Here is a 25,921-nt window from a genome sequence, read left to right on the forward strand (position 1 = left end):
GCGCTCAGCAATCTGTCAAAAAATGTTTTAATATGACTTTGCTAAGCTACGGAGCTGCACCACTTGATGGATTGTCGGAGGATTACGGCTACCGAGGAGGAGCCTCGCGGAGTGATACGTACTGTGTGTATAAGGACCACAAATGGCACCTGTTCAGAGACGTGGTGCAGCTGTGAAATCTGTCTCTTTGTTATTATGCTCAGCGTCTATTAGTTTACATTTTGACTGCACAATTGTGAGCTTTTTGTTATGCACAAAAACAACATTGTTTTCTTTTATTTATGGACCATGATTATTTAATAAATGCTGATAATTTATTTTTGAGTAATTTCTTCATGTACATCTACGCTGTATGTAAATAAAAGTGCCCGTGTGACATCTGGGACACAGTGTGACTAAGAACTCTCTTTTTGTTCTTAACTTATGGCTTTAAAAAAAAAAAACAATTGAGATATATATCTTATATCGCCATCCAGCTAAAAAATATCGAGATATGAATTTTGGGTCATATCGCCCAGCCCTACGACTGTGGCAATGTCAAACTACCATTGAACATTTGGCATACAATGCCTCAGTAAGTATAACATACAGTGGGGCAAAAAAGTATTTAGTCAGCCACCGATTGTGCAAGTTCCCCCACTTAAAATGATGACAGAGGTCAGTAATTTGCACCAGAGGTACACTTCAACTGTGAGAGACAGAATGTGAAAAAAAAAAAATCCATGAATCCACATGGTAGGATTTGTAAAGAATTTATTCGTAAATCAGGGTGGAAAATAAGTATTTGGTCACCTCAAACAAGGAAAATCTCTGGCTCTCACAGACCTGTAACGTCTTCTGTAAGAAGCTTTTCAGTCCCCCACTCGTTACCTGTATGAATGGCACCTGTTTGAACTCATCATCTGTATAAAAGACACCTGTCCACAGCCTCAAACAGTCAGACTCCAAACGCCGCCATGGCCAAGACCAAAGAGCTTTCGAAGGACACCAGGAAAAGTATTGTAGACCTGCACCAGACTGGGAAGAGTGAATCTACAATAGGCAAGCAGCTTGGTGTGAAAAAATCAACTGTGGGAGCAATCATCAGAAAATGGAAGACATACAAGACCACTGATAATCTCCCTCGATCTGGGGCTCCACGCAAGATCTCATCCCGTGGGGTCAAAATGATCATGAGAACGGTGAGCAAAGATCCCAGAACCACACGGGGGGACCTGGTGAATGACCTGCAGAGAGCTGGGACCAAAGTAACAAAGGTCACCGTCAGTAACACACTACAACGGCAGGGAATCAAATCCCGCAGTGCCAGACGTGTTCCGCTGCTGAAGCCAGTGCATGTCCAGGCCCGTCTGAAGTTTGCCAGAGAGCACATGGATGATACAGCAGAGGATTGGGAGAATGTCATGTGGTCAGATGAAACCAAAGTAGAACTTTTTGGTATAAACTCAACTCGTCGTGTTTGGAGGAAGAAGAATACTGAGTTGCATCCCAAGAACACCATACCTACTGTGAAGCATGGGGGTGGAAACATCATGCTATGGGGCTGTTTTTCTGCCAAGGGGACAGGACGACTGATCCGTGTTAAGGACAGAATGAATGGGGCCATGTATCGTGAGATTTTGAGCCAAAACCTCTTTCCATCAGTGAAAACTTTGAAGATGAAACGAGGCTGGGTCTTCCAACATGACAATGATCTAAAACACACCGCCCGGGCAACAAAGGAGTGGCTCCGTAAGAAGCATTTGAAAGTCCTGGAGTGGCCTAGCCAGTCTCCAGACCTCAACCCCATAGAAAATCTGTGGCGGGAGTTGAAAGTCAGTGTTGCTCGGCGACAGCCCCAAAACATCACTGCTCTCGAGAAGATCTGCATGGAGGAATGGGCCAAAATACCAGCTACTGTGTGTGCAAACCTGGTAAAGACCTATAGTAAACGTTTGACCTCTGTTATTGCCAACAAAGGTTATGTTACAAAGTATTGAGTTGTATTTTTGTTATTGACCAAATACTTATTTTCCACCCTGATTTACGAATAAATTCTTTACAAATCCTACCATGTGGATTCATGGATTTTTTTTTTTTTTCACATTCTGTCTCTCACAGTTGAAGTGTACCTCTGGTGCAAATTACTGACCTCTGTCATCATTTTAGGTGGGGGAACTTGCACAATCGGTGGCTGACTAAATACTTTTTTGCCCCACTGTATGACCTTAACTCAACTTTGTCTGAACACTCAAAATACATGCCGTGGTCTTCAAGTATGATGGCACAATACAACAACTATAGGTTGAAAAACAACTAAGAGCTGGAAGAGGGTGAAAATCCAATAAGGCCTACATTTTTCAGATTAGAGCACTATATTTATCTGAAAATAACATAATTGAAAATTTCAAGGTCATTTATAAAGGGGAAAAATACAGAAATGTGATACTTTAAAAGGCACCTATTCTGAATTCTCTAATATTTGGTCAAACCCAATTGTAAACTTTTATTGAAAACAGCCTAAAATCTCTTAGGGAATCTTTCTTGTAGTTTTTTTAAACTAGCCTTCAGGACTAGTTCTCCAGGCTTCTTTAAGGGCTTTCTAAAGCTCTTCTTTGGATGTTGGCTGCCATTCATTTTGCTGCCTGTCAAGATGAGTGTTTCTATAATGCTGAGTTCCAAGCTTTGGGGAGGCTAGTCAATGATAGTCTTCCATTGTGTTTTTCTATCCAGACATGCATTTATTACACAGACAGTTTATTTCAAGTCAGTCTAGTACTGCACATTGTATATTTTACTCTTACAATGGTTAAACATGGTGAAATGATCAAATAGTACCATAAGAATATGTGTAAATCGAAAAGAAAAGCACCTGTGTTACACTTTTTTTGTTGGCTCTGTATAATGTCAGGAGGTGAGGTGTGGTGAGGTACACAGCATTGGAAACAACCACTCTGTGTTTGGAAGGGGCAGCCAATAGGAAGAAACGTGGTTTTAAATGGAGAGGAGATGCAACACATTGCTTTACAGATGAATTGAGGGGCTGGATTAAGGCCCAGGAGTAACACAAATAAGGATCCATTTAAAATACCGGAAAGCTACATTAGTAAAATATTGAGCTCGAAAATAAGCAGAATAGATGCCTTCTTACTTTCAGAAGACTATTTTCTCTTTAATCACTCACACAAACATGATTTGTGTTGAATTTCTTTCATAGGTATATTAATCCAGTTTTATTTTTTATTTTTTTTACACCTACAAATGCAAAGAAAGACAAGCATTTGTGAAAAAGTTAGGGTGTGTGTGGGGGGGTGTTGTCCCACCTCCCCCTCTAGGTAAATAAAATGAGCACACTCATTATATCTTAGATTAGATTACACACAATAATTAGTAAAAGTCAGAAGTGAGTGTAGGGCACAGATGGATGTCTAACACCTTAGGATCTGTGAAGTTAAATAACTGATTCATTCTTGAGAAACAAGTCATCTAAAACATAAGTGAAACTGAAATTGCTCTGTGTCATCACACACCTGCGCAGTGTGAGAGAAGAAAACAGGTGAGTCACTACAAAGGTCCACTCGCGGTGCTTTAACCCTGTGTTTTTGTTTCTGTACCACTATAAATCCAGAAATATATACATTTAAAAATGCACTCCTTATTACTGCATTTGAAAATATAAAACATATAAAACAATACTAGTAAGAAATACTAAACATATATAAATCTATGAACAGCTGGTCCTTCTTGAAGCCTGAGTCGTTAGGTCACCCGAATTTTACCTTGAAAAAACTGGCAACTTTATTTTGGCACACTTACTAGACAACAGACGCAGGGAGATAATACATTTTAAAGACACTGAGAGGTGCCAGACCTTCTAGTGAATTCGGCACAATACCGACCTGACAGTACAATAAAGCGCTGTCAGGTTCAACTTCTCGAAATGCACACCCCTGGCTGGCTCCTGTGTCCTGCCGACCCCAGCAGAGGTTAGCAGGACGAGACTACGAGGACACCTAGCCAGTCTATCGCACATAGACAAGTTGAGATATTATTTAGATAAGGACGCTATTCATTTATCACCTGTAGGTTCAGTTTAGCTGTATTTTGTTTGTAATTCAACTCTCTTTGTGCAGGCATACAGCGTTACACGTGTCAATAAATGTTACATGGATAGATATTTGAACGAAGGCTGGTGACGGGATCTGAATGCTTATTTTGGGCTACATATATCTAGCTAGCTCACTAGCATCCAGGACTACTCACCTCACAATTTTGTTGAAACAGAACGAACAAAAGCGGTGACCGCATTGGGCTTGCAGGGGCCTTCTCAGGATTTTCTGACACGAGTTGCACAAATGCTTATCCTCCAGGTTGTTAGCCAAAATTTTCTTTGGGAAGCCCGGTTTGTTACCTTCCAGGGAAGATGGTGGAGACGGCTCCTGTGCAGCCATTATTCCCCTTGAACAATATCGGGGTACTCAGCGGGGTGTGTTCAAGATAGCAAACACAGCTGAATATGACTGTAAAAATACCCGCAAGCAACGACTCATTGCTCTTTAGCAATTTATTAAAGCGTGTATACCTGCTTTGTTTATGAACAAATGACGACATCTAACTCCTCATCTGCATTGACAAACACGTCCAGGCGTTTTCATGTGATAAAAGTGACAGCTGAGGATGCTGCGCTTTACTGTAAGTTGCTACGTCTGCCGCTAGGTGCCGCAAGTCCAAAAGAAGAGCATCTGTGTCATCAGGAAGCTGGCTGGGATAAATTGGACGGTCTAGATTCGACCACCACGACAGCCGCGGCAAGCTAACTGCACTTAATCTCGGAAGTACTATAGTTACGTCTTGAAAATAAAAGCGAAAATCGGCAATCGGTTGTAATGTGAGAAAGTAAAGAAAATGGATCTTGTTCTACCCTAAAGCTGTCTGAAACTGTGCACATCCACGTGGAAAATAGCAAAATCATGAGACTTACCAGGTATTATGTGTTAATTCTCATTAGTATACACAATTCAAGTGAACTATTGCCCAGACTTCATAAAATAACTAAATTCATAAAATATTCTTTAGTTTGGTTATCGTAATTGTATTTCAACCAAACTCGCTTTCTGGTAAATTAGTATATTAGTATATTAGTATTAGTATTAGTATCTGTAAATTGATTTATTAGCTCATAAATGACCAACACCAAACACGTGGATTTTAGTAGTTACAGTTACCTGACATAAACAGTATAAAAGATTAAAGCTGCATTCTATTTCATGGTAAGTAGGGGGCAACTCCTTTGGTTGCAGTAAGACTTTTAGTTCTATAGAAGTCTATGGGAAAATAACCATCTGTGATGTCAGTAAACACTTTACTGATGACTTTATGGGCTTAGTCACTAGTTTCAGGTAATGCTGAATAAAACATGAGCCCAAATTGATTACTCATTATTGGAGTTCAAGGAAAAAACGAGAATCATCCCTGTGCTCACTGGATAATAATTTATGAGTCACAAGTTGTCAGTCAGTAAGCAGGAGATTTCACATTCAGAGGCAGCCCAATACAATCCAGATTGTATTGGTTTCACAATATGTGGCAATCTGCAAACACAAACAAATAAATATGCAGAAAAAAATTCGAGGCACAACTTCTTCTGTATTGTTGGAAACCTACTCAGACCTATTGAAATTTAAGTAAGAATATCCATGAGTAAGCTACTTGGAGCATAAGCTTAAATAATGTTTCGGTATCGCTAAGCTTAAGCTTTATTTTGAAACCGGATATTCACAAGTTTTGCGTGCTACTTGATGATTGGTCGGCGGTAGCTGTTTTCTTTGCAAAGGAATGTCGCTGCTATATCTCTGTCGGGATGGAGGTCTGACAGATGTTTTGAGGAAAAGATGCTGGGACTGCACGCTCCTATCTTAATATATACCCGTGAGTATTTGCAGCTGACGTTAACCTGAAAAACTCATCCTGACGTGCTGCCGTGTAGTGTCACTGAGCGCAGAAGTGGCAAAGCTAAGCTAATATTGCCTGGATTGCTAGCTAAAGAGAAGCCAAAGGATAACGTTACCCTTTAGCTGGTGTAACGTTAGGTAACAAGCCGGGCTGCCTCATCTCTTTTTGAAATCCGAATTGACCTTTACATACTCTTTCGAATTTTCTGATTTAAGAATGCTTAAACACATTGCTTGATATATTAAGCAAAGCTCACTGTTCTAGCTGAGCGAGCAGCACAGTCAGCTAATGCTAGCAGGATAACGGTGAAAGGGAAATTCAACCTGAAAACAGAATTAATTCGCAGCCATTGGTAGATAATTGCTCGGCTCTTTGGATTTGAGCTAGTTAATACTTTTTTTTATTAACTTTTTAATACAAACAGACACGGAGCTTGTACTAATAATGTCAACTGAAGACAAAGCTGATCTTGATAGCGAATAATGTATTTCTTGTAGGGACACTGTGACAGCTCCCATCAGGACACGGAGACGTGTTCTGAAGCTTTCTGTTTTTCAGCTGGTCAAATATTGTTTTAGAGACAGTTTCTAATTCATTGTCATTAAACCTACTGCGAAGAATCATCTGACAACGTCGTCATTATGTCTTGCTTCAGCTTGTGCCTCTCATGTTCTCCCATTACCATTTTGGTAACATAGTCGAGATTACCTCCCCCGACCCGTCAAAGCCAGCCGTTTATCAAATGATTTAACAGTAAAATTTGGACTGTGTGTGAGAGAGAGAGGGAGAGAGAGAGTGAGTGAGCTTAACCTTCTAATGTGGGGTAAAGTATAGATTGTGATTTACTGTTAAGTTCTGACCAGTCCTGTCTCTGTGGCAGGGATGATTGACAGTAATGAATATTTAGTCAAGTGCAAAATCCTTATGCTTTCTACCCCGTCATCTTCAGCTGTAATTGAAGCTGTGCTTTAATAAACTAAGCTACTATGACATCACCCCAGATGAGTATCTTTGTGATTGTCTTCCTGGCGTTTTGAAACTGGCAGGAGAGGGATGGATCAAAGTGAAAGTGCAATCTAAAACTATATTTAGAAGTTTCTATGGACGGACAGTTGTTTTAGAACTACTTTTATCTCGTTAACTCTCTAGCTAACAATGCTTGGATCATCCGATTGTTGTGTTTGTGGTGTTCCAAGCGTGTGCGCAACAGTGAAGTTGTCAAAACGTGGTAAAAGGTTTTTCCTCCTGTTTCTTTGTTTTTTAATTTTTAATTTATTGGGCAGTATAAATGTAGATAATGATAGATAACATCATTCATCCATTCTCTTCCGGTCCCCAAAAGGGGACAGAGCCTTTCAGTCTGTTGCACCAAGGCTGTGGAACAGTTTACCACTACAATTACGTTTGCTTGACTCTGTGGATTCTTTTAAAAAACAGTTAAAAACTCTTCTGTTCAAACAAGCCTTTTGTTGATCTACATATTTTATATATATATATATATTTTTTTTTTTTTTTACATTATTTACATTTGATCTTTTACATTGTATATAATGTCTATTGATTTTATTGTTTATTTTAATATTTTAATATTTGTGTACAGCGCTTTGTGATTGCCTGTCTGTGAAAAGCGCTTAATAAATAAAGTTTACTTACTTACTTGCTTACTTATCCTTATCAGGGTTGCACGGATGCTGGAGCCTATCCCCGTTACCATAGGGTGAGAGGCAGGGTACGCCTGGGACAGGTTGCCAGTCTGTCGCAGGGCTAACATATTGAGACAGACAATCATTTGCACTCACATTGACAACTATGGGCAATTTAGCATTGCCAGTGAACCTTACTCATCTAACTGCATGCGTTTGGACTGTGGAAGGAAGCCGGAGTACCCGGAGAGAACCCCCACAACAGATGGAGGAGTCAAACTCCAGACTTCTTGCTCTGGAAAGCAGCCTTAAAAGTAGTCAGTCAGTCATTTGTTGAGGTTATTTAGCAGGAAAAAAAAAAAGAGTATTGCATCCACAAATATACATTTATTAATGTTTAATTATGTCTTTTAAGTACATTTTATTTATATAGGTTGCATTTAGCTCTTTTAATTTCTCTAACACAAAGCTGGTTATAAGCCAACTTTATCCCAGGCTTGAATGACGGAAAAATTACTCTTTCTTCTGATAAAAAGTTTGATTACATTCTCACATCGTATGAGAGGTTGTTCGATAAGTGTTCAAGGCCAACACTGTTAGATCCGCTTCAAAGAAAGTTTCACTAATTCTGGCTAAGCAGCTTACTTACTCATAGACTTGTGTCGGTCTCCTTTTACTTTCTCGGCTGACTAAAACATATCTGTCTCAGCTAGGGCTGGGTCATATCATACCGTTCACGGTAATACCGGTATAATGTCGGGCAACGATAAGAAAATGAAATATCGCGATAGAATATGGGTAAAACACGCATGTGCAGTGCTTTTGTTTTCATACGCACATGGCGGAAAAAGCATGGCGGCGACAGAGAATGAGAAGGGCAAAAGCTGATTGTTAAATGAAACGGATGAACCAGAATTGGTTTGTAAATATGCTACAACTTCAGTGGTGTGGCACTGGTTTAGCTTTCGTCCGTCAGATACACAACAAAGCATTATTTTTGGTAGAGCATGCTAGCGGGCCGTCGTTATTACCGTGTTTTTTGGAAAATACGGCACACTTAAAATCAATCCTTTGATTTTTCTGAAAATCAACAGTGCCCCTTATAATCCCGTGTGCCTTATGTATGAATTCTGGTTGTGTTTACTGACCTCGAAACGATTTTATGTCGTACACGGCACTGGAAAATCTTTCAAATGTTTTAGTACGACTTTGCTAAGCTAGGAACCCGCACCGCTTGATGGATTGTTGGAGCATTACGGCTATCGTAGGTAGGAGCCTCGCGGAGTGCTACGTACTGTGCTTCAACATAATATTACTGTATTATGTGTATAACCTCTTTTTAAGTTTTGTGGATATTATACATGGTTATGCTGAGGATATGTCGGCCAATTTCCACTGGAAATGCCTTTTGGTTAAACGGTCAGCAAGGATTTTGCATTTGCACTGTTAAATTTTTATGTAACTTTAATGCAGATTAAAAAAAAACAGCTGCTTGTTTAAGTGAAAATGCATTGATTTTATTTTATTTTTTTTGCACGAATAAAGTTGTGGAGCTGTAAAGTATTTTGTCTAGTGTCGATTATATCGTCAGTTATATCGTTATCACAAATTTTCAAATGTATATCGTGATAAATATTTTTGGTCATATCACCCTGCTCTAGTCCCAACTACAGTGGCCCATGTAGGACAAATTTGAATTGGGGCAGGTAAGAAAACATATTTTAGTTGAATACAATCTGCTGATGTCATGTCAGTGAGATTTTCCATACTGTACCTTTAATGCACTTCCACATAAACTGTCTTTTGACTGTCGTGGTCTAATGGCGTTCATACTAGCTGTGCTGTTGTTGTTTTCTTGTTATATTGTGTTTATTTTACTGAGAATTAGTTTCCAGCTGTACACAGCAGTTTTTCCAACTTTTTGAATAAATAAAGCATATCTTAATTTTTTTTAAGTTGAATAACTTACAATTCGCATTCATTTATTTTATTTCCACATAAGAGTGACAAACTCGCACAAGAAGCTGGAACTAGTGGATTTGTGGTTTTTCTCATGTTCTAACACTTGAGCATAGTTTGATATAATTTTCATTTTTTGCAAAAAATATCAAGCCTGTCCTTTTCATCACACCTACATGTTAACAGAAGAATTTCATCTAAACAAGAGTCTTTAATCCCCAACCTCTGTCTCTGTGTTTTTCTTTGTTTTTTTTCCCCTTAGATGATGCTCAAAACAACATGGTAGTAAATTCTACTTGTGACAGGCAAAGAAAAACATCTGGTCAACTTTAAAAGAGGCACCGCTAAATTCAGTAAACCACTGAAGTTGGTACGAAGTGATTTGGCATCATATTTGCATCTCAGCATAGATCCTTAACTTCCTTGCTCGTGAAGATACGCTGCTACACTTTTACTTGTGTTGTCATTAAGGAGTCATCAGCCAGAGTTCCTCTCTACTGCAGAGTGAAGCTGGTGAAGCTCAGTCAAGATGTTCTCAGCGCTGAAGAAGCTGGTGGGCTCTGAGCCTGGCCAGCTCAAGGAGAAGAACATTCCTGCTGGTCTGCAGTCCATGAACCAGAGCTTGCAGAGACGCTTTGCCAAAGGGGTCCAGTATAACAGTAAGTAATCCAGCCAGCTAAATACATGTTCTGTCTTAGTTTGTTCAGTTTTATGGCATCTCCATCATGTCTCCTACTCCAGTGAAAATAGTGATTCGTGGAGACAGGAACACTGGAAAGAGTACTTTATGGCATCGACTGCAGGGCAAGAAGTTTGTGGAGGAGTATATACCCACTCAGGAGATCCAAGCTACAAGCATCCATTGGAATTACAAAAGTAAGCCAAGATAGCTGTGACCACATGTGATCATCTCACCAGGGCTGGGTGATATATACATTTACAATATATATATATATATATCATTACAGTGTTTTAGAATTAGCCATTTAATTTATATCAATGTAGTCCAATGTTGCGTTACCAACTTATACACTTATTCTGCCACTGCACCTTTAGGTGAAGTAGACTGTGTTGTTCATGTACACACAGACTTTTTTCCTAGTTTGGTCGAAGCCTGCTTGAAGGTTGGATAGTTGCTACTCTATAGTACAGTTCTGTAAATGAGTGCATGTTCACAAAAAAACTGGTGTGCACGTGAACATCTGCACAAAGCCTCGTGCTTACTGTCTGATGATGAAATTTACATTACTTCCACCTTCTTCAAGTACACTGAACTACACAAAACTGACTTAATATGGAACTAACTGCAATTCACTTCCTTTGCAATTCACTTCCTGTCCTGACTGACAGCCCAACTACCTTTAATTAGGACCAATAAAATTAGATGTCTGCTTTAATAAAAGTGTCTGTGACACATCACATGTTGTTTTTGTTAAATATACATACATACATACATGCATACATATTAGTGAATCAGCCAAAAGGAGCTTTTAAATACTGAGAGGATTCTTTTGGTTCATGTCACCCAGCCCTGCTTGTCACCACTGCTTTAGTTATGTTTCTGTTTTGGTTTGACATCTGCTGTTTGTGCCTCATAATTTATTCCAGTGGCACCATATCAAGGTAAAAAGAAAAAGTTTAGCTGTAGTTTGAGCTAACTGATTGTTAGAGGAGACGTCCTGTATTTGTGTCAGTGCTTCCATACTAGTGAGAAAACACTACACTACTTAGCGCGAGTAGATCCACATTAGTCATTTAACAGTCAATAGATTTGAACTCTTCTCTCTGTAGTCTCAGAACATGAATAATGAATGTGTCCTCTGTGCTTGCCTCAGCTACTGATGATGTGGTGAAGGTAGAGGTGTGGGACGTGGTGGACAAAGGTGAGTGTTGACACACATGCCAGTCAAATTTCCTCTGAGGCTGACCTCTTGCATTATATCAACACATCCAATAGAGATGCTTGTTGCTTGTCTGTTCTGTCCTCAGTGTTTATGTTGTCTTTTTTTTTTTGGGCACCTCTCTTACACTCATCTCAGGCCAAAAATATCCTCTTCCTGAAGGTGTAGGTGAGCGCTGCTACAGTATGTAGATACTAAACTCTTGTGTGCTGTGGGTTTGCCCTGCCTATCCCCACTCTTATCTGAATGTCAATATTGTCAGAGTATGGCTCAGGGTTGCTGCCTAGCTATGTCTCAGAGTTTGGCTGTTTTGTTTGAGGGTTTTCTTTCCTTTTTATTGTTTTGTTTATTTGTTTTTTGTTTTTTGCTACTGCTGCACCCAGTTGGAGCGTGAGCATCTGCAGCGTGTATTTAAAGGGCACTGTGTGGTCAAAGTAGGCTGCGAGATGCTTTTCTGTTAGAAAAGCAGTTGTGCTGCTGCTCTGCTTGCTCTATACCTTTATACTAACTTAAAGCAAAAACCAAACTGTAGATCAGGATTTCACTGTGTGTCAGCTTGTCTGATCTTACCATTTGTGACCAATTGTTCTTTCAGGCAAAGGAAAAAGGCGCGGTGACAATTTGAAACTGGAGAATGAGCCCCAAGAGGTGACTATCACATGGCTGTCATGTGTTTTGGAAGAAAGGCTCACTTCTAGTATGTGGGTTGCAGATTTTAATCAGAGAAAGATGTCTTATAAGGAGGAAATTGTAAAGGGGGAAAAAAGGAAAAGAAGCATATGATCTCAGCAGAATATTTTCCTCCAATTGTTCTTAAATATTAATTTGTTTGTGTTATAGTCAGATGAGGTGGCCCTGGATGCAGAATTCCTGGATGTGTACAAGAACTGCAATGGAGTGATCATGATGTTTGACATCACCAAGCAGTGGTAAGAGAGCTTTGTGTGTGTTGTTGTCTCATCAGGCAAGTCTATTTCTTTAATATGCATGAGCAGATAAAGTTTCATTGTGTCTGTCTGTGGCTATGAAGCTTCCACTGCTGGATTGTGTTCAGCTCTAGATGCACAATCCTTAAAATACATTCCACTATTGCTATTTTGGGCATCCCAAGGGAGAATTTTTTTTTATGTATATATTAGCATGGCAAATGATATAACTGTAGGTTTTTCAGTGGGGTTTCATGTAAAGTAGGATCTGGTGTATCTTATGTCTCTGTGCTGTAGAGCTCTTTTGTTATTCAGCCACAATTAAAAACACATGAGTGAGCCTCACTGTTGTTCTAGGTGCTACAGTGACTAAGCACAGTAAATGATAGGTATGCTTAAGTGTAGCAAAAATTATAATCACGTTTACTTTGGTTAATGCTGTAGTCTAATCTCCATTATTAAATACTGTTTTTCATCATGCATTTAATCATCTTTAACAAGGGGATTTACTCACATTTCAAATATAATTCAAATTCAGATGTAAAGGAAATAAGTAAACTGTTTTAGGTGAAGGTGGCCGTTGGGGACAAAGGGTCCTCTGGAAGAGGCTTAGGCTCAGACTAACTTTCTGACTGTAAAGCCAGTCTTGGTTGGGCAAGACTAGCTAGCTGTCTAGGATCCATATTAGTGTTCCTGTCATGGTGTGACTCCCCAAGCGGTTGCAGCAGATGGCCGCTCCTCCCTGAGTCTGGTTCTGCCGGAGGTTTCTTCCTGTTAAGAGGGAGTTTTTCCTTCCCACTGTCACCAAAGTGCTTGCTCATAGGGGATCATTTGATTGATGGGTTTTTATCTTTATGTATTATTGCAGGGTGTACCTTACACTATTAAGCGCCTTGAGGCAACTGTTGTTGTGGTTTGCCACTGTATAAATAAAATAAAATTGAACAGAAAATATGCCCTTGCAGGTGTATAATTTTCACAGACACCTCTGTGGGTAGGTCATTATTTTCTGGCTGTCATTAAATTACACAAAAATCAAAAAATGTGTCTATGTTTTAAAACATTTATACATTACTGTTTTGAGTCCCTGCTTAATTCTCTACATTTTAAAGCCAAATACTGAACTTCAGGGTTACCAGTCATAAAAACAGGAAAGCACAAGTATTTTAGAAAACTGTGTACCGTCATTTGTAAGCAGAGTTGGGGAAGCGATATTTGAAGAATAGTCAGTTTCCAGTGAATATTGATACTCCCAGATAAATGTTGTGATCCTATCAATTGCAGGACTTTTAATTACATCCTGAGGGAGCTGCCCAAAGTACCCACCCATGTGCCGGTGTGTGTGTTGGGAAACTACAGGGACATGGGCGAGCATCGTGTCATCCTCCCTGATGATATAAGGGACCTAATTGCTGGATTGAACAGGTAGATATAGATAATAATTGAATGTATACAGTTGAAATAAAAAGTGTGATAATAATAAAAGTTGTTTTCTCTGTAAAAAGTAAATCTTGTTACCTGATATAGCTGTGGAAAATGTTTTCAAATTTGAACATTTCAATGAGCATCGCATTTGCTCAATACTCTGGGATAAGCTACACAGACCTTTTTTGTGTCTACACTCTGAGCTTTTAATAAAGCCATAATGTCATCAAACCTTGCACACACATAGAAGTAAAAAAGTTTTAAAATCTTATTTTTAAGCCAAAAGTTCACCAACGTTTGTCCGTGTACCTCTGTATTTATACAGGGACTGTTTTGTTTTTCCACAACAACTGCATGAGCAAATTACCAGGATGGTGCCAAGTTGCAGGACCTGCCTATAGGGACTCAGAATACTGCACCATATATCACTGTGTTCAGTCACAGATAGCAAAAATACAGGAAACAGTACCAGGAATAAACAGGAAGTGTTGGAAGAAAACAGAACCGGGAACAATATAATTCTCTAAGGACTTTAATTTTTGGTTTTAACTTTAAAAAAATTTACATAATCAACAACTAGATTAGTGTTCTTTCACTGTGTCTGTGTCTGCAGCCACAAACCAGACATCCAGGGAACTGAGGGCTCAGTGACACAACCAAAACAGGAAGAAGCTTTTTTTTTTTTTTGTTAATTTTGTTTTCTTACCCAGATTTGAGCTTACACCTCACCAGAGGGACTGGCTCTGCAAAACTTAAAACCCCAGTAGTAGATAACAGGTATCACAACAGTGGCCATCAACTTTCTCTAGTGGGCTGTCTGCTTCAGGCTCAATGCACAGTTGTGTAAAAATGGTAATTTTGTGGGTCATCCGACTCTTCTTCCCCACAAAATGATCCCTATGAGTGCCACCACTCCAATCAGAGACGTAAGGTACAGCTTAGCATCTTGCACATTTAAAATATATTTGCACAAAACATGCTGCAAGTAAAATAATCTGTGAAAACATGGTACTTCCCGGGGATTTTAAACCTAACCTCCTGCTACCTGCCAGTGTGGAAGTGCCTTAAACCTGAATTCTCTCTAACAGAAAAGATGTCTGATTCTATAAAAGTCTCTGGAAAAACAATTTTCAGCTCCCTTGATCTTTGACTTCAGGAAACTTTCCTTCCTAGATTTTATTCTTAATAAATACAATATGATTGTTTTGTAAATGATGGTTCGCCAAAGTCAAAAGGGAGGATAAAACTGTATGTGCTCATAATACAAAATGTTTTCATTTACAGTTTGTTATCCATTGAGCACATCAATGTGGCATTAGTTTCAAAAAGCTGAGATGGTCACAACAAAAACGCTAAACTTGTAGCGTTAAAACAGAATATCACTAACCAATGAGGGACTTGAAGATTGTTACCTACAATTTTTATATAGACTCTGCAGTGAAAACAGCGGTAGAAACTACGCTGAACAGTAGACCGTGGATAGAAGATAACTCGCATAATAGTGTTCAAAAGTGATGATGGATTGGATTTATATAGCGCTTTTCAAGGCACCCAAAGCGCTTTACAATGCCACTATTCATTCACTCTCGCATTCACAAACACTGGTGGAGGCAAGCTACGGTTGTAGCCACAGCTACCCTGGGGAACGTGACTTATATTTATTTGGCTGGTTGGTAACTAACCAGTATAATACAAATGGATATTTTACCACTGAAAGCTGTCTAGTGTCAAAGGGAAGGTGTTATCCACTGTCAGTTTAACAACTTAACAAGCTGATGATGTGTCTGATGTTTTTGTGCCCTTGAGGTGGTAAATGCAGCTACACCTCTCTCCGTTTTTTTTTGTTTGTTTGTTTGTTTTTTTTATTAAATAACACTTGGACATCAATGAGGCATGTAAATATAGGATATATATTCAGAAACTTGAGTTTACTACTAATGCTTTCCTTTTACAGACCTATGGGATCATCTTACATCCACTATGCCGAGTCCTCTATGAAGAATGGCTTTGGCTTGAAATATCTGCACAAGTTTTTCAACATCCCGTTCCTACAGCTGCAGGTTATTGTTTTGTTTTATGTGCTGAATATTTGATTTATTTTTATTTATAATATCAGGTTTTCAAACGCTATAATTTTTTATTATGATTTATTTATTGTAATGGAAGACAAAGCACACCTATTTCATCTCAGCACGTGCCCAGGTAATCATGCCATGTGTTTGTGTGCAGAGGGAGACCCTCCTGAGGCAGCTGGAGACCAACCAGTTGGACATGGATGCGACACTGGAGGAGCTCTGTGTCCAGCAGGAGACTGAAGATCAGAACTATGAGATGTATGCTCATCTTTATTCTCTCTGACAGCCTGTGCACTGCTGTTACTGAGCCACTAGAGGGACTAGATCAAAAGCTTTATTTCCCAAAATTCTCCCCCACTCTATGTAAAATATTATGTGTCCTCACTTTTTATGCATTAGGTGCTCTCATGTCCACTGCTGGGCTTAAACTAGTGAGCTGGGTGCACACTACTACCTCCATCTTCTAGCAGTTGAATTTAACAGATTTGTAAAATGAACTACACATCTGTGTACATTTCCTTCTACTGGGTTTTTCCTTACTCTAGTTTCTAAACTGTATTGATGGCCTCAGATGTTATTCAAAGTCTCTTAAAAGTCCTGTTGTGATATCTGCAGTTTCCTGGAGAACTTGGAGTCTCGCAGTAAGGGCTATGGTTCCCCTGGTCCAGCCAACGGTCAGAGTCCCTCATCAGGCTCTCAGTCCCCCATTGTCCCTCCCAGTGGGGCCTCCACCGGCAGCTCCAGTCCCAGCACTCCACAGCCACCAATCCCTTCCCAGCCACTCCCACAGTCACCATCTGTGTCCACAACCTCTCCTCCGCCTCCCACAGCAGCAGCAGCTGGCGGGGCAGCTTCACCTGCTGCTGAGGTAAAATCATTGGCCCAGTCACCCGAACACCTTCAGTCACCAGCTGCAGGAGCGTCGGGCCCACAGAAACGCAGCTTCATCTCCCGATGGTTTGGCTCATCCCCAGCCACCGAGGCTTCTGCCTCAGCACCAGGTCAGTCCTACACAGCACTCGCACAGCAGAGTGCTCCATGTAGTCTCTACACCAGCCATCTGTGACAATATTTCTGTCTATTCACAGCCATTAGCACATTCGTCCACGTAGCATTACAGTCCAACACTGCAATTTTGCACTCAGGTTAAGTGGACCAACACTCTCAATTATAAACGAATTCAATAACAGTAAATCATGAGTAGCAACCAGAGGTTTGATCCCAGGACATACACACCATGACATGACCATGCACTGCTGCTGGTTGAAGCAAATTGTGGCCATGACAAACCTGCATATGAATCACTCAGTGGCTTATGTAGACACAGAGGAACTGCAGGCGTATATAGAGATGCTCATTTTTGGATGCTGTTTACAGGTCAAAAAAATTAATCAGTTTAAATCTGCAGGGTACTGCTGCAAGCCCCTCTCATCAGCAAATGTAAGGGCGGTGTGACTTTTCCATGGACAGGAAGAGAACAGCTGGCAGCACAACGTGGGAAGCTTACATGCAAAGATCAGTCTGTCCATTTACAGCTTCTGCTCCACCTCAGCTGGAGTCCCTCTTCTTGAGGGGTTAAAATAAAAAAAACGTGATTAATATTTATATTTCAGGATGAAGTATTTTTGAAAGATTCCATCATTTAAAGTGGAAAAAAATATTACTTTATAATATTTTTGCAGGAGTTTTTGCAAAGCTGCCACTTTTTTGTCCTTAGGGCATTGAGTGTGACAGTTTCTTGTTTTTGTTTTTGTTGCAAAGAGAGGTGACTATGACACTGCAAAAAAAAATAATAATAATGAACACCAATGTTTCTGCCAATCAGTCTCATTTTAGGGCCTATTGAAAATAATCAAATATTCCTTGAAATGTATTTCATGGAAATTGTTGTTCTTCTTTGGGGTTTTTTTTTTTTGTTTTTGTTTTTTTGATAAAAATCAGTGGAGCTATATAAACATACTGGCCTTCAAATCATTAAAATCCATTAAATATTATTAATATTGGATATTAAAAGTTCAGACCAAAGTAGTTGACTGAGTCATTTAAAGTGGAACAAATATTACTATATAATATTTTTACAGCACTTTTTGAGAAGCTCCACTGTTTTGTCTTTAGAAAGAGTCAAAGACGAGAAGAGTGAGGATTTTAAAGAATCATCTAAGGGTTAAGAAAGCTGTTCAGTCACATCCGTCAAATCTTGATAAACTAGAATGTAGTAAGCTAATGAACACATTCAATGGAGATTGTTATATCAGTTACTGAATAAAGAGTTCACTTTGAGTTTTCTTTGTCCTCCGGGCACTGAGAGTATCCAGACCAGCTTTAGAATATATTTGTTGACCGTAACTGAAACTGCCAGGTCCATAGTAAGTAGTCACAAGGTTTGAGACTTGGGAGTTGAGAAATGCGGAGCATTTAAAAGGATCAAAAGACTGGCTGGTGTTGGAATGTCATGTGATTTCAGTCTTTCCCTGCAGTTTCTGTATAATTAGCTAAAAGCAAACACACAGTGGTTCTGCTTTGGAGCTTTTGAACTTTAAAGCGTAGATTTTTGTTCTGAGTCATTTTGCTCTCAGTCAAAAATTGTCTCAATGTTTTCCTCAGAGGAGCCTCCTGTACCAGTGTGTCCTGCTAAGGTGCAGAGTGTGGATGATTTTGTGCCAGATGAGAGACTGGACAAGAGTTTCTTGGAGGACAGCCTGCCCTCCAAGACCAAGGTGCCCCGACCTGCAGCAGCTCCCACTGTGGACAGTGACAGGTGAAAATTTTCACAAATACTTCTGACTTGGCCTGTTTTTACTTTTAGAAAATACTCTTTGTCAATGTTTTACATTTTACCTTCTTTATTCAACATTTAGAAGAGGTTGAATTAAATTTTTAAATGTTTTACTACATTGTTAGTCACTAAGTGTCTGCTTTCGGTCACCTCTTCAAGCCTCTTTGAACCAACTTTTCGTGTTCTTGCTTCAACCCAGTGATGGTGAGGATAGAGGAAACCCCATGGTGTCCAGTTTCCAGGATGAGCTTGACCCTGATGATACTGAGCCAAGCCTTTCCAACTCTAAGGCCCTCCCCCCCATTAAAGATATCACTCTGAGCAGTGACGAGGAGGAGGGAATACCAACAGCGCTTGTAATCTCACAGGATCAAGACCTGGAAAGTAAACCTGAGCTCAAAGCGTAAGTCAAGAAATTTCATTAGTGACACAAGTGATATACTGCTCAAAAAATTAAAGACACACTTTTTAATCTGAGTTTAGCATTAAGTCAGTGAAACCTCGGGGATATTGATCTTATCAGTTAAGTAGCACAGGAGGTTGTTAATCAGTTCACTTAACAAGAGGTGACCTAGAAGGGCAACAATGCGGCAACAAAGCAGGAATAGTTTTACAGGTGGAGGCCACTGGTATTTTCTGCCTCCTGATCTTTTCTGACTGTTTTTCTCTAGTTGTATGCATTTGATTAGGGCCAGTGTCACTACTGGTAGCATGAGGTTATATCAGGACCCCGCATAGGTTGCACTGGTAGTCCAACTCCTGCAGAATGGCACATCAATACGCACACTTGCAATAAGGTTTGCTGTGCCTCCCAGCATAGTTTCAGGAACATGGCGGAGAATACAGGAGACAGGCAGTTACTCTGTGAGAGCTGGACAGAGTCACAAAAGGTCCTTCACCCATCGGCAGGTCTAGTATTTGCTCTTTTGTCCCAGAAGGAACAGGGTGAGCTCTGCCAGAGCTACAAAATGACCTCCAGCAGGCCACTGATGTCAGTGTCTCTGAACAAATCATCAGAAACAGACTTCATGAGGGTGGCCTGAGGGCTCAACATCCTTTAGTAGGGTCCTGTGTTCACTGCCCAACACCATGTAGCTCGATTGGCATTTGCCATAGAATACCAGAATTGGCACCACTAGCACCCTGTGCTTTTCAGAGACAAGAGCAGGTTCACCCTGAGCACATGTGACAGATGTGAAACAGTCTGAAGAAGCCATGGAGAACGTTATTCTGTCTGTAACATCGTTAAACTTGACTGGTTTGGTAGTGTCAGAGAGGGACATATCAATGGAGGGACACACAGACCGCTATAGGGCTAGCCAACAGCACCCTGAGTGACGCTAGGTATCACGTTGAAATTCCCGGGCCCACTGTCAGACCCTACACTGGTGCAGTGGGTCCTGAGACATCAGCTGTCATCTCATTAGGAGCATGCCCCGACGTTGTCACACATACATACAAGCACATACAAACATACAGCCATACAAACCACTGAGTACCATTTTTGCAATGAAATTTTGACAAAATGGATTATCCTGCTGCATCACTTCTTCACTTTGAGTTTTGAGGTGTCACTGTAGGTTGATGTGTAAACGATGTGGCATCCCTAACGCATGACCCAGTACATATCAGTGTAGATATGCAGCCTATCCCCCCCCCCCCCCCCCCTTTCCCCCATTGTGATCTGATATGTTTTTTGTTTTGTTTTTTTACGTGTTCCTTGAATCAGGCCTATAATCACAAAACCAAAGGTGACATCTAAAGCTCCGGATCCCCAGGGCCAAACCACACCACCCATCTCCCTCACTTTAACTCCCGCAGTAGAGCAGCCAGCCCGACACCAAGGCAAGAAGAAGGGAAGCACGCCCAAAGTGGAGGACTCTGACACAGACCCTGAGGCTCCTGTGGCTCAGCAAATGCTCTCGTTTGTGATGGATGACCCTGACTTTGACTCTGAAGCATCAGACACACCTAAAATTGCAAAGGTAAACAAAGATACTTCCACTATGAGGCCAGTTCAGGTCACAGATCTGGAAAGCAAAATCTGCAACAGAAATTAAATAGATGAAAAGTCAATTAAAACTTTTCTGTTCTGCTTCTTTAATGAATATACATTTGCATCCCTTTTGAATGCAGGATACATTTCCAGTCAGGGATGAGCTTCTGTCTGACCTCTCTGATGATGACATGCAGTTAGCCAAGGTGCCAGAACCCCTAAAACCCACTGTGATCACCTTCAAACCCAAGGACGACACTGACCTGTTTGGTCTCGGGATCCAAGAAGAGCCTCCTGCAGCCAAGGAAAGCAGCGAGGATCAGGAAGGCAAGTCCTTAAATACTTGTCGATGTAACTCCACATTTGATTAGCTGATGAGCAGGCAGATTAGGTCAACAGAACCCTTTAGATTCAATTGATATTGCACAGTGACTTCAAGGTGCTTGATATTGTTATGTAAAGACCCCACAATAACAGAGAGAAAACCCCAACAGTCAGACAAAAGATGCATCATGGAAGAGACCCAGAGTTTAATATTAACTAATTGTTAAATGCAGAGAGGTGTGTAAGCACATACTGAGGGAGAAAGGTAACTGAAGAAGAAATACTTAATGCATCATGGGAATCCCCCAGCAGCCTACACCTATTGCAGTATAACTAAAGGAGGATTCAGGGTACATGCTTTAGCAAAAAGGAAAGTTTTAAGTTTAATCTTAAAAGTAGAGATAGTGTCTGTCTCTCAAATCCAAACTGGAAGCTGGTTTCATAGAAGAGGGGCCTGAAAACCGAGGGCTCTGCCTCCCAATTCTACTTTTAAATACTCTAGGAACAACAACTAACCCAGCTGTCTGAGAGCAAAGTGCTCTGATGGGGTGGCCTAATTATGCGAAACGTTGTACGTGATGAGAAGGATTTTAAAATTTCATTCTGGATTAAGGGAGCCAATCAAAAGAAGCCAGTATGGGAGAAATATGCTCTTTCTAGTTCCTGTCAGTACTCTTGCTTCAGCATTTTGGATCAACCGAAGGATTTTCAGGGAGTTTTTAGGACATCCTGATAATGAATAATTACAATAATCCAGCCTAGAAGTAATAAATGCATGAACTAGTTTTTCAGAGTCACTCTGAGACAGCAGGTTTTTTAATTTTACAAAGTAAGACAGCCTCACGTATTTATTTAATATGTATATTGAAGGAAATATCTTGGTCAAAAACAACTCCATTACTCAGTGTTAACTGAGACCAGGGTAATGCCATCCAGAGTATTGGTCTAGACACCATATTCTAAGATTTTTAGGGCTGATTACAGTAACGTCAATTTTATCTCAATTTAGAAGCAAGGATGTAATTGTTTCATGTTATTAAGTGGTTAAAACAATTGTCCTTTTTTGAAATGGTCTGTTCTGCTGGTTTTGTTAAGAAACTGAACTTTAACATAAAACGTATTTAAAATGACTCCATCAGATGTTCACCACTTGTGAGAGTGCTGTATGCATGTGCTCCTCTTTCAGAGAAAGAAAGCAAGCACTCCTCCAAGGAAAAGAAGAAAAAGAAGAAGAAGAGCAAAGAGGTAAACTTTTTGTTGATATTACATACTGTAAGGACTTTGTGTCTAAAGAAGAGAAATAAAACAGTTTTTCTCATTGACCATCGAGTGTATAGTATCTACTGGTATTAGAAATTGAATGCCTGGTACTGAGCTGTGGTGACGGTCGGTGAGCAAGAGGATAGTTTGGAGACATTGCTGCTACAAAGGTGTATGTAAAATGTTAAATGATTATTTGTAAAGATTTGAATGAAAATTCAAAGACATAATGAGTGGACATTCTTATCTAACACACTCACCAGTGAGGGGTCAGACGCTTCAGACTTCAAACTTGATTTAAGTCTTTAACTGCAAGTCTGCAAACCGCAGGGTTTTTTTTTTCCTTTATTAAAAGGATTCTGTTGTTTTGCTATGAATGTGAACAGAAATAGAAAAGTTCAGCTTTTTATGTCGTGAACAGCCTCTGAGGTTCTGCCGGCGAGTCCTACAGTAAACTGTGTGCCGTCACTTACAGGAGGATGAAAAGAGCAAGAAGAAACACAAACACAAGAAAAGGGAAAAGGATGAAGCTGCAGTGCCCGATGAGAAGGAGAAAAAGAAAAAAAAATCCAGGACCAAGAAAACCGAAGTGGATGAGCTGGAGGACTTTCTGGGCGGTGGGGCAGCATCAATCAAAAGAGATGATGGCGATTATGAAGAGCTATAAGAGCTCCTGCAGAAGGGTGCCAGGGCACAGGGTTGTTGGTGGTTTGTATGTGCATAAAGCAGCATATCCAAGCCATACACTGTATACAAGGCTAACAGCACCCAGGTAAAATAAGCCAGGACTCTGCTATGTTTGACCTGTATATTACGTTTGTTACGTTTGTTTTTCCCATCTGCGCCTGTGCTGTCACTTCCGTTCCAACCACTAAGAACAGGCTGGGACACCCACATGTACTGTAGTGAGTGGTAACAGAAATACGATGATCAAGGTGGCCGCAGCTCAGCTCTTTGTACTCTGACGCATTTAAATATGTTGGAATAAGGTTTTATTTGACATCATCCACTCCACGAACCAGCTGCTGTAAATAAAGCTTAACCATTTAGTCTGAATGTTGGTGTGGTTGGTGTAATAACTGAGAGCATGCTCAGAGTGAGAAGTGACTTCTTAAAGAATCCATTGTGTTCTTTCTCTTTGTTTCTTGAGCTTAATGGTTAATGGTAATTTTAGTCTTGTGTCTAAATATGAACACTGGAGGAGAATTTAGATGATTTAAGAAGGCCTTCCTGTTTTTTCACACTCCTAAAGTTCATCATCCTTGCAAAGTTGGCTGAATCTGAAACTGGATATTTTTCTTTCTCATGGCCTTCTGTGTTTAACTCAACATTAGGCTCTTTGTGCTTGTGTTATTATTAAATTATTATTATTAAGCAAGATCATCTCAGTGGGATCTGTTTGGTAGGTTTCTGGTGCCGTCTTGCTTCCAGATTTTTCTTCTGTGAGAGTAAGAACAGCAGCGACTGTTTTCTGGAGCTTCCTTTAACAGCGGCTTTAGCTCCTTCTCCCTGAACAGCAGGAGTAAGTTGATGGTTATTTTGAAAGCAGGACACCTTCTAATCTGTGTTCTTAGCTGTATGTATTTTAGAAGGAGCTGTTAACAAAGGCCTTCAATAAGCAAATCTCTCAATTCAGCAGCCATCTTGAATCGGATCTGGGGGCTTATTTAAAAACCGCTTTGAGACTGGGGAGAGAGCCGCGACTCTGCTACTACTCACGCCTACAGCATAGCAAAGGAAGCTGTTACTAACCTCTACTGTGTGCATGTGTCAGTGCAACAACATGATTGGCTAAAGTGTTTCTCATTTCAACTGTTGACTGGCTCTTTAGACTTGTAAATCTTGTACACAGTGTACATCTTCTCCTTAGTGATCTCATACGGACAGAAGGTCAAGCAGGGCCAGAGCTGTGGCTATTTTTTTTTTTTGGACATGATCGGACAAAGAGTAGAAAAAATGTCTGAAATGGAGCATTTAAAGCAGTCTGAAGCCTCACTGCCACTTCTGCATACTGATTTGAAACATCCCACTAACTGGAAACATCCAGAAAAGTATTTGCAAGTGACTGATGTTATCAAGACATCACCACCAAACAGGAACGCAAAGTTTCCGCAGGGTTAAATCTCAATACATTTGAATTACATACGAATCTGCTTTGAGGCGTCCATGACCCTCACAGTCCATGTTTTTTTTTTTTTTTTTTTTTTTTTTTTTTTTTTCCCCCCCCACATAAAAGCTATGTGTGATTCCAGTGCTAAATTCTCTTCCTGTTTTCCGATTGCCTTAACGGAGGTTTACTACAAGGGAATGATGTGCAGCTGTCCTCGTGAACCATTTCAAGTGTTCTTACTGTAATCTGTTGGCTAGCTCGGTCAGGTTAAGAATGTTGTCCTAGCCTTTTGTTATAGGTGGATCTGTATCATCTTTAAATTCTGTTTAAAAGATTGCAGTGACTTGGTTGTTTGCTTTGGTGTCACTCTCAGTGGAGTTTTGTTAACATTCCCAGGACTTTTACTTTATTTATTGCTTCCATTTTGTTGTTTTCTTTGCATGTTTTGTGCCCAGACTTTGCTAAAAACTCATGCAGGTTTTTTTGTTTGTTTGCTTGTTTTAGTTGTTGTTTTCTTTCGAGTTACATCTGTTGATATTTGTCATCCATTTCCTGTTATCCATCATGCTGTGGTTTACTGCCAGAGCTTCTTAAGAAACTCTGCGATGGTATGAACTGCTCCACCTTTGTTTATTTCAGCTGCTCTTGATGGACTCGTGATGACATGCATCGTCTCCCAATACTGAAATTTTTCAAAGAAGTGAAGCTTCCAAGATACATCGCATGTATTCTTTTGACAGCTTTAATATGGTTTTCCATCACATATACACACAGTTTACAAAAAGGTAATTGTGTTATTCCAAAGTTGAAACTATGCAGCATTGATCCTGAATACTGTATGCTCTTCTTTTTATTGTCTCTCGTCATGTGATTGAGGATAAATGCTGACACCACAGTTTCAAGCAAAGCATGAGACTTAAAATGTACAGCAAGAAAAGAATGTAAAAAGTGTAAAAATAAAAAGATATATTTGAAGAGCTTTGTTCCAAAATGAAATGTACAGCATGTGGGAATAATGTCATCTCCATGAAATAAATACAGCTTCATTAGGGGGTTGTTGTGACTAAAGTAATAAGATTTCTGAATGAATGATATGCTCTTTAAAATACTGGGTTTTTTTTTTTTTTTTTTTTTTTTTCCTCCTAATGGTTGTACAGCATTTTGGAATGAAACCCTTCATTTGTCACCCCATGACATGGTCCATCTTTACACTATGTGTGAGTTTGCTTATGTTTGGTTTGTCCAATAAATGCAAACTTATTTCTTCATAAAAAAGATGTGTGTGTCTTGTCATATGAACATATTGAAGCCCCTTGAAGCAATTGCTGTTGTGATTTGGAACTATGTAAATAAAAAGACCGAATGTTCAATTCAATTCAGAGAGGAGCCTACAAAGCTTTTCCCCTCCCCCACCTCGGCGCCTCAGACCATATCACTGTCATGCTAATGCCTGCTTACAGACCGCTCGTTAAAACCACCAAACCGGTTCGTAAGCGGATACAAGTGTGGCCAGAAGGGTCTTCGGAGGCTTTACAGGACTGCTTTAACACCACAGACTGGAACATGTTTAAGCAGGCTGCCACCTATAACAACAC

At 40.0% G+C, this 25,921-nt stretch overlaps 2 protein-coding genes across 8 annotated transcripts in view; one reads left to right on the plus strand and one right to left on the minus strand.

Moving 5' to 3' along the window:
• LOC146562143 (TNF receptor-associated factor 2-like) overlaps positions 1 to 4,695 on the minus strand; it is a 39,473-nt gene extending 34,778 nt beyond the window's left edge. For 3 of the 4 annotated variants that reach the window (XM_085293641.1, XM_085293639.1, XM_085293638.1), the window contains exons 1-2: positions 4,562 to 4,695; positions 4,243 to 4,437 (exon numbers count right to left, since the gene is read on the minus strand). In XM_085293641.1, the coding sequence (XP_085149767.1) occupies positions 4,243 to 4,437; positions 4,562 to 4,590 (224 nt within the window). In that variant the 5' untranslated portion in view covers positions 4,591 to 4,695. Of the gene's footprint in view, positions 1 to 4,242; positions 4,457 to 4,561 lie in introns of all 4 variants that reach the window. The other variant, XM_085293640.1, reaches the window with a different exon arrangement.
• Positions 4,696 to 5,772: 1,077 nt separating this feature from the next.
• rabl6b (RAB, member RAS oncogene family-like 6b) lies at positions 5,773 to 25,601 on the plus strand. 4 transcript variants are annotated; one of them, XM_085293633.1, is made up of 18 exons: positions 5,773 to 5,907; positions 9,796 to 9,903; positions 10,005 to 10,192; positions 10,275 to 10,409; positions 11,369 to 11,416; positions 11,573 to 11,602; positions 12,030 to 12,082; positions 12,275 to 12,363; positions 13,645 to 13,785; positions 15,740 to 15,845; positions 16,015 to 16,118; positions 16,476 to 16,861; positions 18,465 to 18,618; positions 18,836 to 19,039; positions 20,366 to 20,621; positions 20,773 to 20,959; positions 22,143 to 22,201; positions 22,692 to 25,601. In XM_085293633.1, the coding sequence occupies exons 3-18, from the start codon at positions 10,063 to 10,065 to the stop codon at positions 22,881 to 22,883; spliced, it is 2,274 nt and encodes a 757-aa protein (XP_085149759.1). In that variant the 5' UTR covers positions 5,773 to 5,907; positions 9,796 to 9,903; positions 10,005 to 10,062; the 3' UTR covers positions 22,884 to 25,601. The 4 variants fall into 4 exon arrangements, with proteins under 4 accessions (XP_085149759.1, XP_085149760.1, XP_085149762.1 ...); XM_085293634.1 differs by having other exon boundaries at positions 10,037 to 10,192; XM_085293636.1 differs by lacking the exon at positions 11,573 to 11,602.
• The last annotated feature ends 320 nt before the right edge of the window (positions 25,602 to 25,921 follow it).

This window comes from Mchenga conophoros, linkage group LG12 (assembly GCF_057382185.1).
Source record: "Mchenga conophoros isolate Kocher_MC1m ecotype Shallow Benthic linkage group LG12, M_conophoros_male_GT1.1, whole genome shotgun sequence".
In the NCBI taxonomy this organism is placed as follows: Eukaryota; Metazoa; Chordata; class Actinopteri; order Cichliformes; family Cichlidae; genus Mchenga; species Mchenga conophoros.